At 51.3% G+C, this 13,127-nt stretch overlaps 1 protein-coding gene across 5 annotated transcripts in view; it reads left to right on the top strand.

Annotated features, from left to right (window-relative positions):
* ELFN1 (extracellular leucine rich repeat and fibronectin type III domain containing 1) overlaps positions 1 to 5,786 on the top strand; it is an 86,863-nt gene extending 81,077 nt beyond the window's left edge. For all 5 annotated transcript variants that reach the window (XM_046900993.1, XM_040647847.2, XM_015294341.4 and 2 more), the window contains one exon: positions 2,195 to 5,786. In XM_046900993.1, coding sequence (XP_046756949.1) covers positions 2,621 to 5,026 — 2,406 coding nt within the window. In that variant the 5' untranslated portion in view covers positions 2,195 to 2,620 and the 3' untranslated portion in view covers positions 5,027 to 5,786. The remainder of the gene's footprint in view (positions 1 to 2,194) is intronic.
* Positions 5,787 to 13,127: the final 7,341 nt, after the last annotated feature.

Consider the following 13,127-nt stretch of genomic DNA (forward strand, 5'->3'; position numbering starts at 1 on the left):
CACATCTGGCTGACGTTGTGCACACGCAGGTGCGCACCCACACACACCCACGATGCTGGGAAGGAGTTTTTTCAGAAACCAACAAGATGAACAATTATCTCCTCTGTGTAAAGCAACAAGACCACTTCTCCACTCCCCAGTCTTGTCCCGGCAATCTCATAAAAAGGGAGATTAGCCCCTCTTACATCTCCTTAATGCCGTCATTTTATTCACACTTTGCAAAGCAAATAAACCAGCAAATTGCTTGCTTTAATGAGCTGAAATTAAACTCGGGCTGCTGATAAAATGTCTTTCCTCCTTTCTGTTGTTGGAAAGGACTCATCTGATAGGCATTATACAGGAAAGAAGAGAAAACACACAGCGGGAGCCTTATTGAATGTGTTTGAGTCACGGTCACTCTTCCTCATCCCAGACACCTCCAATTAGATGAAAGAGGCACATGGATGATGAGAAGGCTATGAGGACCAGCCTGGCAAGGTCCATGGAAGGTCTCGTCTCTGCTCTTTGCTCACAGGATGGTCCTGGTCCATTACCTCATGCCTTCCAATGGGCTGCGGGCTGTAGCTTCCCCAGCGACATGACATGGAAAAAGCTGGTTTGTCTTTGCAGAGCAATTTCAAACACCAGCTTGGAAAGACAGCTGTTGGTTGAGTCAAAATGGGAGTTAGAAGGGAAAGAATGAGTGCCTCCTGAAGAGAATATGCCAAGATGCCAAGAAAGCACTATCCTCAGGGGACAACTGTGGCAATCTGTTTCTGATGGCTCGGTAGGCCAGGACTACCCATCTCTGCCCTTCTCCAGCATCTTTACAGGCAGTGTTCACCTCATGGGAGGCAATCAGAGGAGCTGGAGACCAGGCTGGCCCCTGTGGCAGAGAACAACGGGGACATCCAGAGCTCTACTCCCAGCTGGAGGGAGCAGTGCATCTGCTGGGACTTCCATCCCAGCAAGAGGAACTTGGGGCACTCTCACTCAGTCTCCTGCAGCCCTGTGATACATCATCATTATCTTGTGGTACCAAAGAGGAGATTGGAGAGCAGAGAGATTAACTGAGTTGCCCGGTTCTGGGAGGGGTGTGATGGCAGATGGCTCTCAGCCCAGCACTGCAGCCCATGTCTCCCCATCAGTGAGGTAAACAGTCCTCCTCCCCTTCCTCGCTGGCTCCAAGGATTTGAAGCTGATGCAAGAGCTGATGTGAGAGCTGGTCTTGTTAGTCATGTAATGGAAACTCAATCATGCTGCCATGTTTCTAATGGATATTTATATTTAGTGGAAAAATACAGGAATAATTCAATGGAAAATGTAAATCAGGAATGAGTTTTTCATTGGTAAGTGAGGCTGCTGGCCTCATAGGCTTCTTTCCTCATTGGTGCATGCCCAGTGAAGATTCTTCCTGGTTCTCCAGAGGCTGTTTCTGTCTGGGGAGGGAAGGTCTTGTCTCTTCTTCTGCAAATACTTACATTATACACTGAAAGTTTGAGGGTCCTCCGCACCTCTGCATCATTTCACTCAGGAGGGAGAGAGAGGTCCTGAAGACAGGCAATAAGCCCCAACAATGGACAAGGAAATTGGATGATGGTCAATCAACTTAGTGTGTCTTGTAGTCAAGCAGTGTCCTGAAACTACTGTTCAGGTTCCCAGAAACTTGTACAGGTACTTGATGCTGGGCTTTATCCTAGATGCTACACAGCAATGCAGTCAGGAAGACACGGTGTCCTCAATCAGCATCCCCCTCTGTGGGCAGTGCTACTGCACACACCAGCATGCGAGACAGTCAGGATTCCCCTCAGCAAAACATTGCAGCATCAAATCTACATCAGAGTGAGTTGTCTAGACTTCATCTGCTCTCAGCAGAGAGGAACAGACACTTCTGGGGCACCACTCCTCTCCTCTGAAGGTAGACACTTAAATAGGTCAGACGAATGTTGCCCTGGATGCACGTTGTTCTCTCCCCTGCCTAAAATGTAACACTGGACAATGCACTCAAAGGAGGATGATGTCAGCAGTTGATGACCACCTGCCTTAGTGATGCCAAACACTGTTGGCTATGCCCAGATTAGCAAAAGTCCCCTGGCATGCTGGCAGCCAGATTTAGAAGGCAAGCACCTAACATTACAGAGGGTAGTTGGGTGCATGGCTAAGCATGGATCGTCTGTCCTCGTGTTTAGCTTGCGTTTTGTTTTGTTTTGAGCAGGTGAACTGAGGAACCAAGCAAGGACAGCCAGCCCCACAGAGGCACGTGGAGATGGGGACCAGCATCATGATGGGCAGCAGAAAGAAAACAAGGAGATGTACTATAGAAAGTGAGAGGAAGGCTTGTCTCTGAGCCAAAGATACTCCTTGGCACGGGCGTCCAAATTCATGACTCCCTCCCCGAGATGCCAGAGACCTGGTGATGCAGGACCAGCCTCAGCCACCCAGGCCTTGAGAGCAGCCCCTGGCCGGTGGCTGCCGAGCCCCTTGGGCACCGAGGTCCACATTCACCACGGACACTTCCCCCCGCAGCTCCAAGCCATGAGGAGAAGAGAGAGACAAATGAAGTTGCCGAAGGAGCTCTAACCCACGTCTTCCCGGCCCCTGCCTCTCCCCCTGCTTCCAGCAGACCAGGAACCCCTTCTCCATGCCACCCTTCCAGATGGCAGGTCGCCGGTGGGCTGCGACGTCAGCCTTCTGCATGTGCGTGGCAGCCGTCTCTCTCCTGCACACTGGCGGGGTGCGGGCAGACTGCTGGCTCATCGAGGGGGACAAGGGTTTTGTCTGGCTGGCCATCTGCAGCCAAAATCAGCCCCCCTACGAGTCCATCCCCCAGCAAATCAACAGCACCATCGTGGACTTGCGGCTGAACGACAACAAGATCAAGAGCGTGCAGTACGCCTCGCTCAGCCGCTTTGGCAACCTGACATACCTCAACCTGACGAAGAACGAGATCTCCTACATCGAGGACGGTGCCTTTTCAGGACAGTTCAACCTCCAGGTGCTGCAGCTGGGTTACAACCGCCTGAGGAACCTCACCGAGGGCATCCTCCGGGGTCTGGGGAAGCTGGAGTACCTCTATCTCCAGGCCAACCTCATTGAGTCCGTCACCCCCAATGCCTTCTGGGAGTGTCCCAACATAGTGAACATTGACCTGTCCATGAACAGGATCCAGAGACTTGACAGCAACACTTTTAGGGGCTTAAACAAGCTCTCTGTCTGTGAACTCTACAGCAACCCCTTCTACTGCTCCTGCGAGCTCCTTGGCTTCCTGCAATGGCTGGAGGCCTTCACCAACATGACACGCACGTACGATCGGATGCAGTGTGACTCCCCACCAGACTACACGGGCTACTACTTGTTAGGCCAAGGCCGGACTGGCTACCGCAATGCTCTGAGCATGCTCTCTTCCCTTTGCACCGGTGGTTCCTACACTGTGATCCCTCGTTTTATCCCTCCCCGGTACCAAGTGACCACAGTGCCCTCTGAAAGCCCGTGCTCCGAGGAGGAGTGCTCCTCTGGTGATGGCACCACCCCACAGTTCTCCCTCTTCACGCCCATCGGTGAGACGGAGGTGCGGCCGAACATCCAAGTGAAGCACCTTAACCACAACTCGGCTGTCCTCACCGTACAGATCCCCTACCCCTTCAGCAAGATGTATATCCTCTCCCAGTTTGAAAACGGTTTCTCCTCCATGATCACCAAGCTCAGGAAGAAGGAGGAGAACATCACCGTGAGCAACCTAGTAGCACAAAGAGATTACACCTACTGTGTGGTCTCCGTCCACCAATACTCCAAGTACAACCACACCTGTGTCACCATCACGCCCACCAGACCCAACCGAAAGGAGCCGGTGCCCACTCCTTCCACTGCCACTCATTACATCATGACAATCCTGGGCTGTCTTTTTGGCATGGTGATCGTCCTGGGTGTTGTCTATTATTGTCTCCGAAAGAGACGCCAGCAGGAGGAGAAGCACAAAAAGGCTGCCAGCGGCATGAAGAAGACCATCATTGAACTGAAGTATGGGCCAGAAATGGAGACCACCAGCATCACCCAGTTGTCCCAGGGACAGATGCTGGGTGGGGAGACCGTGACCCGCATCCCCTACCTGCCTTCTGCTGGTGAGGTTGAGCAGTACAAGCTCATTGACAGCAGTGAGACCCCCAAGGCCACCAAAGGCAACTACATGGAGGTGAGGACAGGGGAGCAGCCAGAGAGGAGAGACTGCGAGCTGTCTCTGGCACCGGACACCCAGAGCTCCGTGGCTGAGATCTCCACCATTGCCAAGGAGGTGGACAAGGTGAACCAGATCATCAACAACTGCATCGATGCCTTGAAATCTGAGTCCACCTCCTTCCAAGGGGTGAAATCGGGGGCAGTCTCCACAGTGGAGCCTCAGCTGGTGCTCTTATCAGAGCAGATCCCCAGCAAGCACGGATTCCTCTCCCCTGTCTACAAGGAAAGCTACAACCACCCCCTCCAGCGACACCACAGCATGGAGGCAGCCCCCAAACGCTCCAGCACTTCTTCCAGTGGCTCCATACGGAGCCCCAGGTCCTACCGCTCCGAGGGATCGGGCCACAAATCAGAAGCCAAATACATCGAGAAGACGTCCCCCACCACCGACACCATCCTCACTGTGACACCGGCCGCGGCCATCCTGCGGGCAGAGGCGGAGAAGATCCGGCAGTACAGCGAACACCGGCACTCATACCCTGGCTCGCACCAAGGGGAGCAGCACGACAGCATGGCGGGGCGAAAGCCTTCCATCCTGGAGCCTCTGACCCGGCCTCGCCCCAGAGACCTGGCCTATTCCCAGCTCTCGCCGCAATACCACAACCTGAGCTACACCTCCAGCCCAGAGTACACCTGCAAACCATCGCACAGCATCTGGGAACGCTTCAAACTCAACCGCAAGCGGCACAAAGACGAGGAGGAATATATGGCAGCCGGCCATGCCCTGCGCAAAAAGGTCCAGTTTGCCAAAGACGAGGATCTTCACGACATCTTAGACTACTGGAAGGGCGTCTCTGCCCAGCAAAAGTCCTGAGTCCTCACACAACTCGTGACTTAAAGTAACTGGACCAAAAGAAATCCGCAGCAGCTATTTTTATTCAGACAGTCTTTGAAACAAACAAACAAAGAAAAAAAAAAAGATCATAAACAAAACAATAAAGATAGAGAACAAATTATGAAAAATCTATACATATTCTATATAATATATAAAGCGAGATATTGAAACGTCCTCACATTGGTGAGACACACACCAAATCTGAACACAAACTTTACAAAACAAACTGTGGAGTGAAAAAATAAAAAGTTTCGTTTCATTCTGACTTTTTTTTTTAAAAAAAAAGGAAAAAAAAAAAAAGAAAAAATCAAATATGAAAAGAAAGAGGAGCAGCGGGCAGAGAGCGGAGGTCTGGTGTTCCCCAGTACTGCATTGCATGAGTCCCTATTCCGTGATTTTGTGGATTCTTTGTGAACAGTTTGTGTTCTTTCTTCCTACCCTTCCAAAAATCAACAGCAACAAAAACAGCAACAAAAAACCAAAAAGAGACCAGAAGGAGATCCATCCTTTGGGCTGTTTTTGCAAACGGAGTCTTCCAGTTTAGACTTTCACCCAGTTGAAGGCCCGTTCACATTTTCACTCACTGAGAGGTTTTACCACACATTGCATTGTAAACCGAAGTCGTTAATTGTACAGAGAAAATTTCTATATTTGCAATGTTTGCTGTATAATGAGAAAGAGAGAGGAGAAAAAAAAAACAATACTACATCTACTAAAAATATATATATATATATCTCTATATTCACATGTTTGTACCAGGTTTTAATCATGGATTTTAGAGAAAGAGATGGAGTTTGGATTGAAGGACTTTTTTTGTTGGTTGGTTGGTTGATTGGCTCATTGGTTGGTTGGTGGAGGAGATATTTTTGGTGGGGGTGGGGAGCGTTTGGGTTTCTCTATGGTTTTGGTTTCTCCCAACCACTGCCTGTGTCCAAGTTCTGATCAATTCCAATTGCATGTACCCAGAAAAGCAAATCAGCCATGCTATTCCAGGTGGGATGCTGTCACTGCTGGGAATGGTGGGAACAGAAAAGGGGATGAGAAGGGAAAGGCTCTTTGTCGAGCAGGTGCCAACAAGCAATGGGATTTCTCCTGAAAATCAGAAGGTATCGTTAATCTCTCCTCATAGTAGAGGGAGGTGGTGATGAGTTAGTGCAGAAATCCTCCTGCTGCTGTCCAGAGGACAGCACTGAGGAGTGGTTTTGCCAATGGAGAAGACGATAAGCATTTACAGATTCTCCAGACTGAAAACAACCACAGTGGGCCTGAGGGCCCTTGCATTGCTCTCTTGAGACTGCCAGCACCCAACACACAGGGATTTACCCACTTAAAATAACCCCAACTTACAGCAGCATTGGGCAGAGCGCACAGCACCTCCTGCCTGCAGCCCCGGCACTGCCCACAGGCCAGCTGGGCTCCCACTGCTGTGAGTGGCTTTGGAGATGGGCACCCTGGGGTCTCCAAGGCTGGAGAGAAGAGGACAGTGCTTCAGGTCCGGTGTCCACCCAAGCAGCCACATCCTCTTCAACCACTGCTGTACAATGCCTGTCAGAGCCTCAACAGCATCTTGTCCCATCTCTAAAATACACACTGACAATGCCCTACTCACTCAGTGCAGTGGAAGGAGGGATGCATTCAGACCATGCTGCAGAGAGACACCACTTTGCCCTTATTGGCTCATGCCCCCATGCCTCATCCCACAGCTGATACAGAGGTGGGCCAGATTAGAAACAGGGAGCACTTTGCTCCCCCAGTGAGCACATGGGATCCCAGCAAGGAAGCGCAACAAGGTGACAAACATCCCAAACACAGCCCTTCAGAGCCCTGCTGCTTCCCGGGGCCTTTCCATTGCATCCTGCTCACAAGTCTCTTTGGATGGAATTCCTTAGTCCTGACAAACGAGCACTAGGGCCCAGCAGCAAACTACATCCCATCCTGTTATTTCAATATTTCAAAGTGATTTTGACAGGTATTCTTGCAAAAGGTTATGTTTGTTCAGAAATGAGCTGAGCTGGGAAGACACGGAGCAGGCTGGGAAGCGCGCGAGTTCGTTCCCCATGGTTATTTGTGTAGACAACAACCCATTAGCCGGGTTTCATAATAAAAGGCAGGCAATTTCTCCAGGAATACATTCACTCTGCATAAGGAAAGACACATTTCTCCTTCTCCTCCAGGTGCCTGACATCCTCCCTACAATGTGCAGTCTGTGAGCAGGATGTGGAAAGCTGAGCATCACCCCTCCATTGTCCCACGATGCCACAAGTCAGTCCCCAAATCCCAGCTGTGCCAAAGCAAACCCTCCAGCCTCAAGCAGCTTCCTTTGGAAGCCCTCAGTGCCTCCTGGAGGAGCAGGAGGTCAGCAAGATGGGGTGCTGGACACAGCAGCAGTGTGCCCTGTACACAGCAGAGTCATTTTGCCCCTCTCTGCCTCTCTTCCCTCCTCTGTACAACACTTCCTTGTGGTGCTGAGGGCGCAGGCTGGCGGGGGAGGCTCAATTAATTAATTGCCTGTCTGTGAAGCCTGTTTAGCTCCTAGAATAAAAGCTGCTATAGGAAAGCAAAGTTGTTAGTGGCATAAAACAGCAGGTGCAGATGAAATCAAAGCCCAATTCTGTTTTCACACCAGGACTTCTCCGGTCACAAACCAACAGAGACCAATGCGGGATATATGATACAGCAGCACTGGCCTTTCAAAATTAAACACTTCCCAAATGCAAACTGCAGCTAGAGAAAAAGAGGATTAGAAAATATCCGTGTCCTTCTGGCTCCGAGGGGAGGCACCTGCACATGCAGAGCCCTGTGCAGTGGGGCATGCCGTGGAGCTTCGGGGGGCTCTGGATGACCAGCAGGTGACAATGCGGTGGCTGTGCTGCAAAGCACACTCCAGCCTCATGCCTCCATGACAGGGTACAGTCCTGCCAGCGCCAGTCTGCATCCTTCAGCTGAGGGATGAGCTGAAATAAGCCAGGCAAGAAAAGGGAAAGAGTCCCACTACCCCCAAAGCCACTGCCCCATGCAGGAACCGACTTGGGTTCTGCAGGATGGGGCCTGGGAAGCTCTGTTTATGGCACTCCTCATTCCCCAGAGGCACGTACTTTACAGACTGCTCCGAAAGCACAGGGAAAATGTCACCACCTGCCAGCTGTTGGGTGCTTTTCTTGCTTTGCCTTCTGTTCAACCACTGAAGCTCCCCAGCTGCTTCTACAGATGATGCCCTGCTTGGCCAAGGCACTGCCCCAGTGCCATCCAAAGAAACTGGAGGGCTCCTCACCAAGCAGAAAGGAGGAGGCACAACATCAGAGTGTGGAGGAAGGGAGGCCAAGGGAAAGCCTTCTCTGTCCTTTGGGGAGCAGAGAGCTGGCAGCCAGCACAGAACACGATCACACTGCTGGTGACAGCACTGAGGGCACAGAGTTCCTCACCTCCACCTCTGTCAGCCTGGGCTCTGCTACCGCAGAGAGAAACAAAGGGAAGAGTCGGGAAGGGAGGGAGAGGGCTGAAGGGCAGCGAGAGGCGATCCAGGCAGGAGCAGCTGTGCAGGTGGCGACTCTGGAGAGGCCAACCATGGCATTCAGCAGAGCTGCTTGGAGAGGACTTTTTGGGAGCGAGCTGTTGCTTCCCCGTGGTGATGAAACAGAGAAAAGGAGCTGAGGGATCTGTTGCCATTTCTGCTCTGAGTCACTCCTGCAAACCTCCTCTCTGGCCAGAGCTCACAGTTCCACCACCACCTCCTAGGGTTTCTGGTGCCCACGTGCCCCTGCTCTCTGCTTCTCACTGTCACACTTCAGTTCTCCCCATCCCATTGCCTCCTCCCAGCCCACCCTATACCTACAGCCACCATATGGAACTCCCTCTCTGTGATGGCTCTGCTGCTCCCTGTAGGATGATGCTGACAGCCCCAGGGCCATAAACAAACGTATTCTTTCCATGTCCACAAAGTGGCTGTTGTTTAAAACACTGTTTTTTAAGGGCAAAATCGAGGTAAGAGCAAAAAGTGACTTGCTGACCCTTTTCCCAGCATCTCAGACAAGCCACTTTCTTGTTGGGAGGTGAACCAGAGCCACAGCACCCATAGCTCAACCCTCACTCCTGTCTGCAGTCAGCAAGAGAGCCCACCCAGTGCTGCATCCACAGCCTGGGCAGTTTTTAAGAGCCTACGAATTAGGACCGAAATGTATCTCCATACAGACATGCACCATCTGAGCCCTGCAGGCACTCACCTGCCCCAGCGCACACCGGTTTTGTCCATGCATTCCAAAGCATTTGTGACGCACAGTGCCCATGGGCAGGAACGTGGAGTGTTTGTGATGCACAGCGCCCATGGGCAGGAACGTGGGGCTGGTGGCTGCCTCCTTCTCCAATGCCCATCCCCAGCCCTGCACCTGAGCCCGCTGCTGGCTTCAGGTGAGCAGGGAGCTGTGCACATGGGGGCATGGGGTTACAGCAGGAGGAGCTTCAGGGGTTATCTGGGAAATAACCCAGAATTACCTTAAACACATACAGAGTGTGAATGGGTCCTGTCTAGAGACAAAATTGTTCCTTAGGGAAGAGCTCTATGGCACCTTTCTTTTCCTTCTGCACCAAATCACTGCTGCCAACCAATGCCCCAAGGCCCAGAAGGCAGTGAAGCTGCCTTCTCCTCAGCTTGAAGCACTTTGGCTTCACTTGGATTTACTCATGTCCCTCTTTTCCCATCTCCTTTGTGTCATTGTGCTCTTGGCCAGATCACTACCATCACCAGAAGGTAGGCAAAAGTTACCCAAATGTTACCTTGAGAGCTCTGCAGTGGCTACACGGTGTCCTCCATAGGATCATCAGAAAGCAGGAGACCCTCAGCCCAGCGCTGAGCCCGGCTCACCAACCCTTGGGCACTGCAAACGTAGAGCTTCATCACGCCAGTGATTTTATCAGGAACTGAATTCATTCACTGCAAAAACCTTTCTTAAGTCCAGGAACAGAGGCCACGCTCATTCCCACATCTCACCCCACCCCAGCACTTAATGAAGTGGAACCATCTGATCCAGAGTCCAGTTTTCTGGACACAGTTTCCTCTGTGCAAGAAGATGACACAGAAGTATTGGGAATGGGGATTTTCACCACCAAGCAGGATGCCAGTTTTCACTCTTGTTTTCTACCCTTCATTTTGGCACAAATGAGGTGTCAAAGAGCCCATTTCCCACCCTCTGCGACTCCTCTGTCCCTGCAGAGCAATGTGAAAAGCCTGCCAAGTCTCTGGCTTTGGATATGTGTGGCTATTTAATAACTCAATGGGAACGTGAGTGACATGGGTGCACTGCTGCTCCTCCAGGTGCTCATCACTTCTCGCCCACCACCACCACTTCTTTTTTCACACAATGTTTGGCCGTCTGCAAATAGCCATTTGCTACTCACCTTTACTTGCCTTGCCATTAAGGAGCTCATTAATGTACTCCATCTTTGCTTTCTCTGAGACTAAAAGATTTCCATTTCTCTCCTTTAGCAGCTTTCTTGTGGTTTATATCCTCTCCCCTCCTCACTGGGCAGTGCTCTTTTCTAATGAGCTCTTCTCTCCTGGTCCATCTATTCCATTAAGCTGCACAAGTGCTGTCTCTGTGCTGTGTTGCTCATCTCAGAGGGCTCTCCTCTGGCCCTGTCACGTTCTTCGGTGTTTCCAGCTGTGAAAAGAAGTGCTCAGCCTCCACACAACACCACGCTTCCTCCCACCCCGCTCGCCTCGTGGCTCCCAGCCCGATGCTGGGGTTCACCCCATGGCAGCATCCTCCATTGGGTTCACCCTCATCTTCATGGATGTGGTGGGACACCTCAATGCTTGTGCTCAAAAGCTCATGTAATTTTTCTTCCAGCTGTCTCAGGTGTTGCAATAAGAGGTATTACCTCTCCATACAAACCGTACCTCAATTATACCTTAGATCATTCTGGCTGTAACAATACTACACCCACACCAAGGTTCACACACACACATCTCTGTCTGGGAAATCTCAGAAACGTCTCAGCCCCAATGTGTGAGACATCCTTCAAGTGCTGACAGCTCACAGCCCCTGTGCTGCTCCACAGCCTCCTCCAGCCTCATGGGGTGAGCACTGCTCCTGAAGGACAGCCGAAGGAACACCGCGTGGCTCAGGGTGCAATGGGATGGGCGGTAAGGGCTCAGGAGATCAGGGGCACAGCTGCCCCCAACCTGTGTCCATGGTGGGCATAGCTCTGAGCCAATCCTATTTCCCACACAACCGCTGCTGCACATGGCTGCAGGTCTCCAGGAGAGGATGGCACATGTGGCACTGGGGCACCAAGCCCCACCTGGGGCTGATCGTTTCCTCTTTCCTGAAGAAGAAATCAAAACAGCAGCAGGCACCCAAGGGAGACGCAGTGAGTGGGAGGAGACAGCTTATCCAGGATCCAATTTAGCTGGAAGAAGGGGAAAGGTTGTGAAATGCTCCTCCATTAAGAAAGAAAAATAAACACGCCAAGAGAGAGGAACCAGATGTCGACGTGCCTGTGGGGAAGCAATGTGGATGCATTTGATTTTAAGAAGCCAAAGCAAAACTGGGGTGGATGCTGGACCCAGAGCGAAGGGTGTTTCAGCCCAGGACCAGGAGGCAAAGGTCAGGAGGTTTACAGAGACTTGGAAACCATGGAGGTGAGGCAGTTGTAAGCAGCACCACTTCTAATCCGAGCAGAGCGCATGAAATTGGATAATGTAATTGGAAAGGTTATTTAAACTGAATATTCAGAGGGAAAAATAAAACATTGCAGGGAAATAGTAATACTTAGCACTTGTAATGTGCTTAGCTTCTTGCATCTTCAGAAACTGGTCAGCCATTAACTGATTGCTCCTCTGCTAAGTCCAAAGGCTAATAAAAAGGGATGGTTCATTTAGTTGTTTCACAGCTGAGCTTCTCAATAAGGCACAAGGAAGAGAGATCACCGCTCTCCAACGTGCTGGTAAACAAACAGTTGGAAGCAGGAAAATACAACAGAACCTCAGCACTCGTTCACAGAGTCTCAGCCAGCTCCTTCCTCTCCCCGCTGGCCCATTGCAGGGACTCACCCGGAGGTCTGCCCTGGGAGCACCACCCAGGGGTGCAGCCCCCCAGCAGTCCCAGAGCTCAGTGCCTCCTGCCTGGGTGTGATGAGGCGCTTCTGGTTACATCTGCTGGGTACCATGGGGAAGAGGCAATGCATGGAGATGTCCAACGCATGTCCAACCCAATAGATCTGTCCAATGCCAGTTCTTTTCTGCCTAACCTCAGACCTCTATCACTGCATCACGGTGATTTGCAAGGTAACTCCTGAGCTGTCTGCATGTACCCCTGCCTGGCACTATTCTCCTGAGGTGGGTTTTGTTGGGCCCCCACTGATCCGCGGGGCAGGATGCATCCCCCTGGGCTGGGCGACACGGGGACAGTGCCACAAGCAGAGGCAGCAGCAGCCATGTCAGGGCTCCAACACAGGTTCCCAGCCAGAGGAAATTTGGATACTGTGTGCTAGCAATGCCATGCTGTGTTCTGCTAAGCACTCATGCACGGCCAGGCAGCAGATATACGGACCGTGCAAGACACTGCTGATTTTCTTCCGCCTGTTTTTGGCATCACGCAGTCCAATGGGTGTGTATAAACAAAGCAAGTATCTCTCTCACTGGACCTCATGCATCATTTATAGCCAGCTCTTCCATGGCACAAGAAACATTTACATATGCCAGCATTAATTCCAAATGCCACTTCAAAGCCATCTCTGTCTAATGAACCCCACGTGCTGTGCACAGCAAATTCCACCCGAAAAATAATTAGCAACACACACCACCAAAGCACTACAAGGGGAACACAGCACACCACCTGCTGAAGCAAAATGAATGCCTGATTCATTTTTTTCCCCCACTTTTTAGCAACATTCCATCTCTGACTCAAAGCTGTGCTCCGCTCTGAGCTACAGAGGGCCCTGGGAAGTGTCACATTCCCACTCTTTAGTGATCCAACTGCAGCGCATGGGCAGCCCTTAAGGTAGCATAGTGCATCCCATATCAGAAGCAATGTGATTTAGCTCAAGCCCTGACTCGGTGGCTGATATCACTGGCATTGCCATG

This window comes from Gallus gallus, chromosome 14, assembly GCF_016699485.2.
Source record: "Gallus gallus isolate bGalGal1 chromosome 14, bGalGal1.mat.broiler.GRCg7b, whole genome shotgun sequence".
NCBI classification, from domain to species: domain Eukaryota; kingdom Metazoa; phylum Chordata; class Aves; order Galliformes; family Phasianidae; genus Gallus; species Gallus gallus.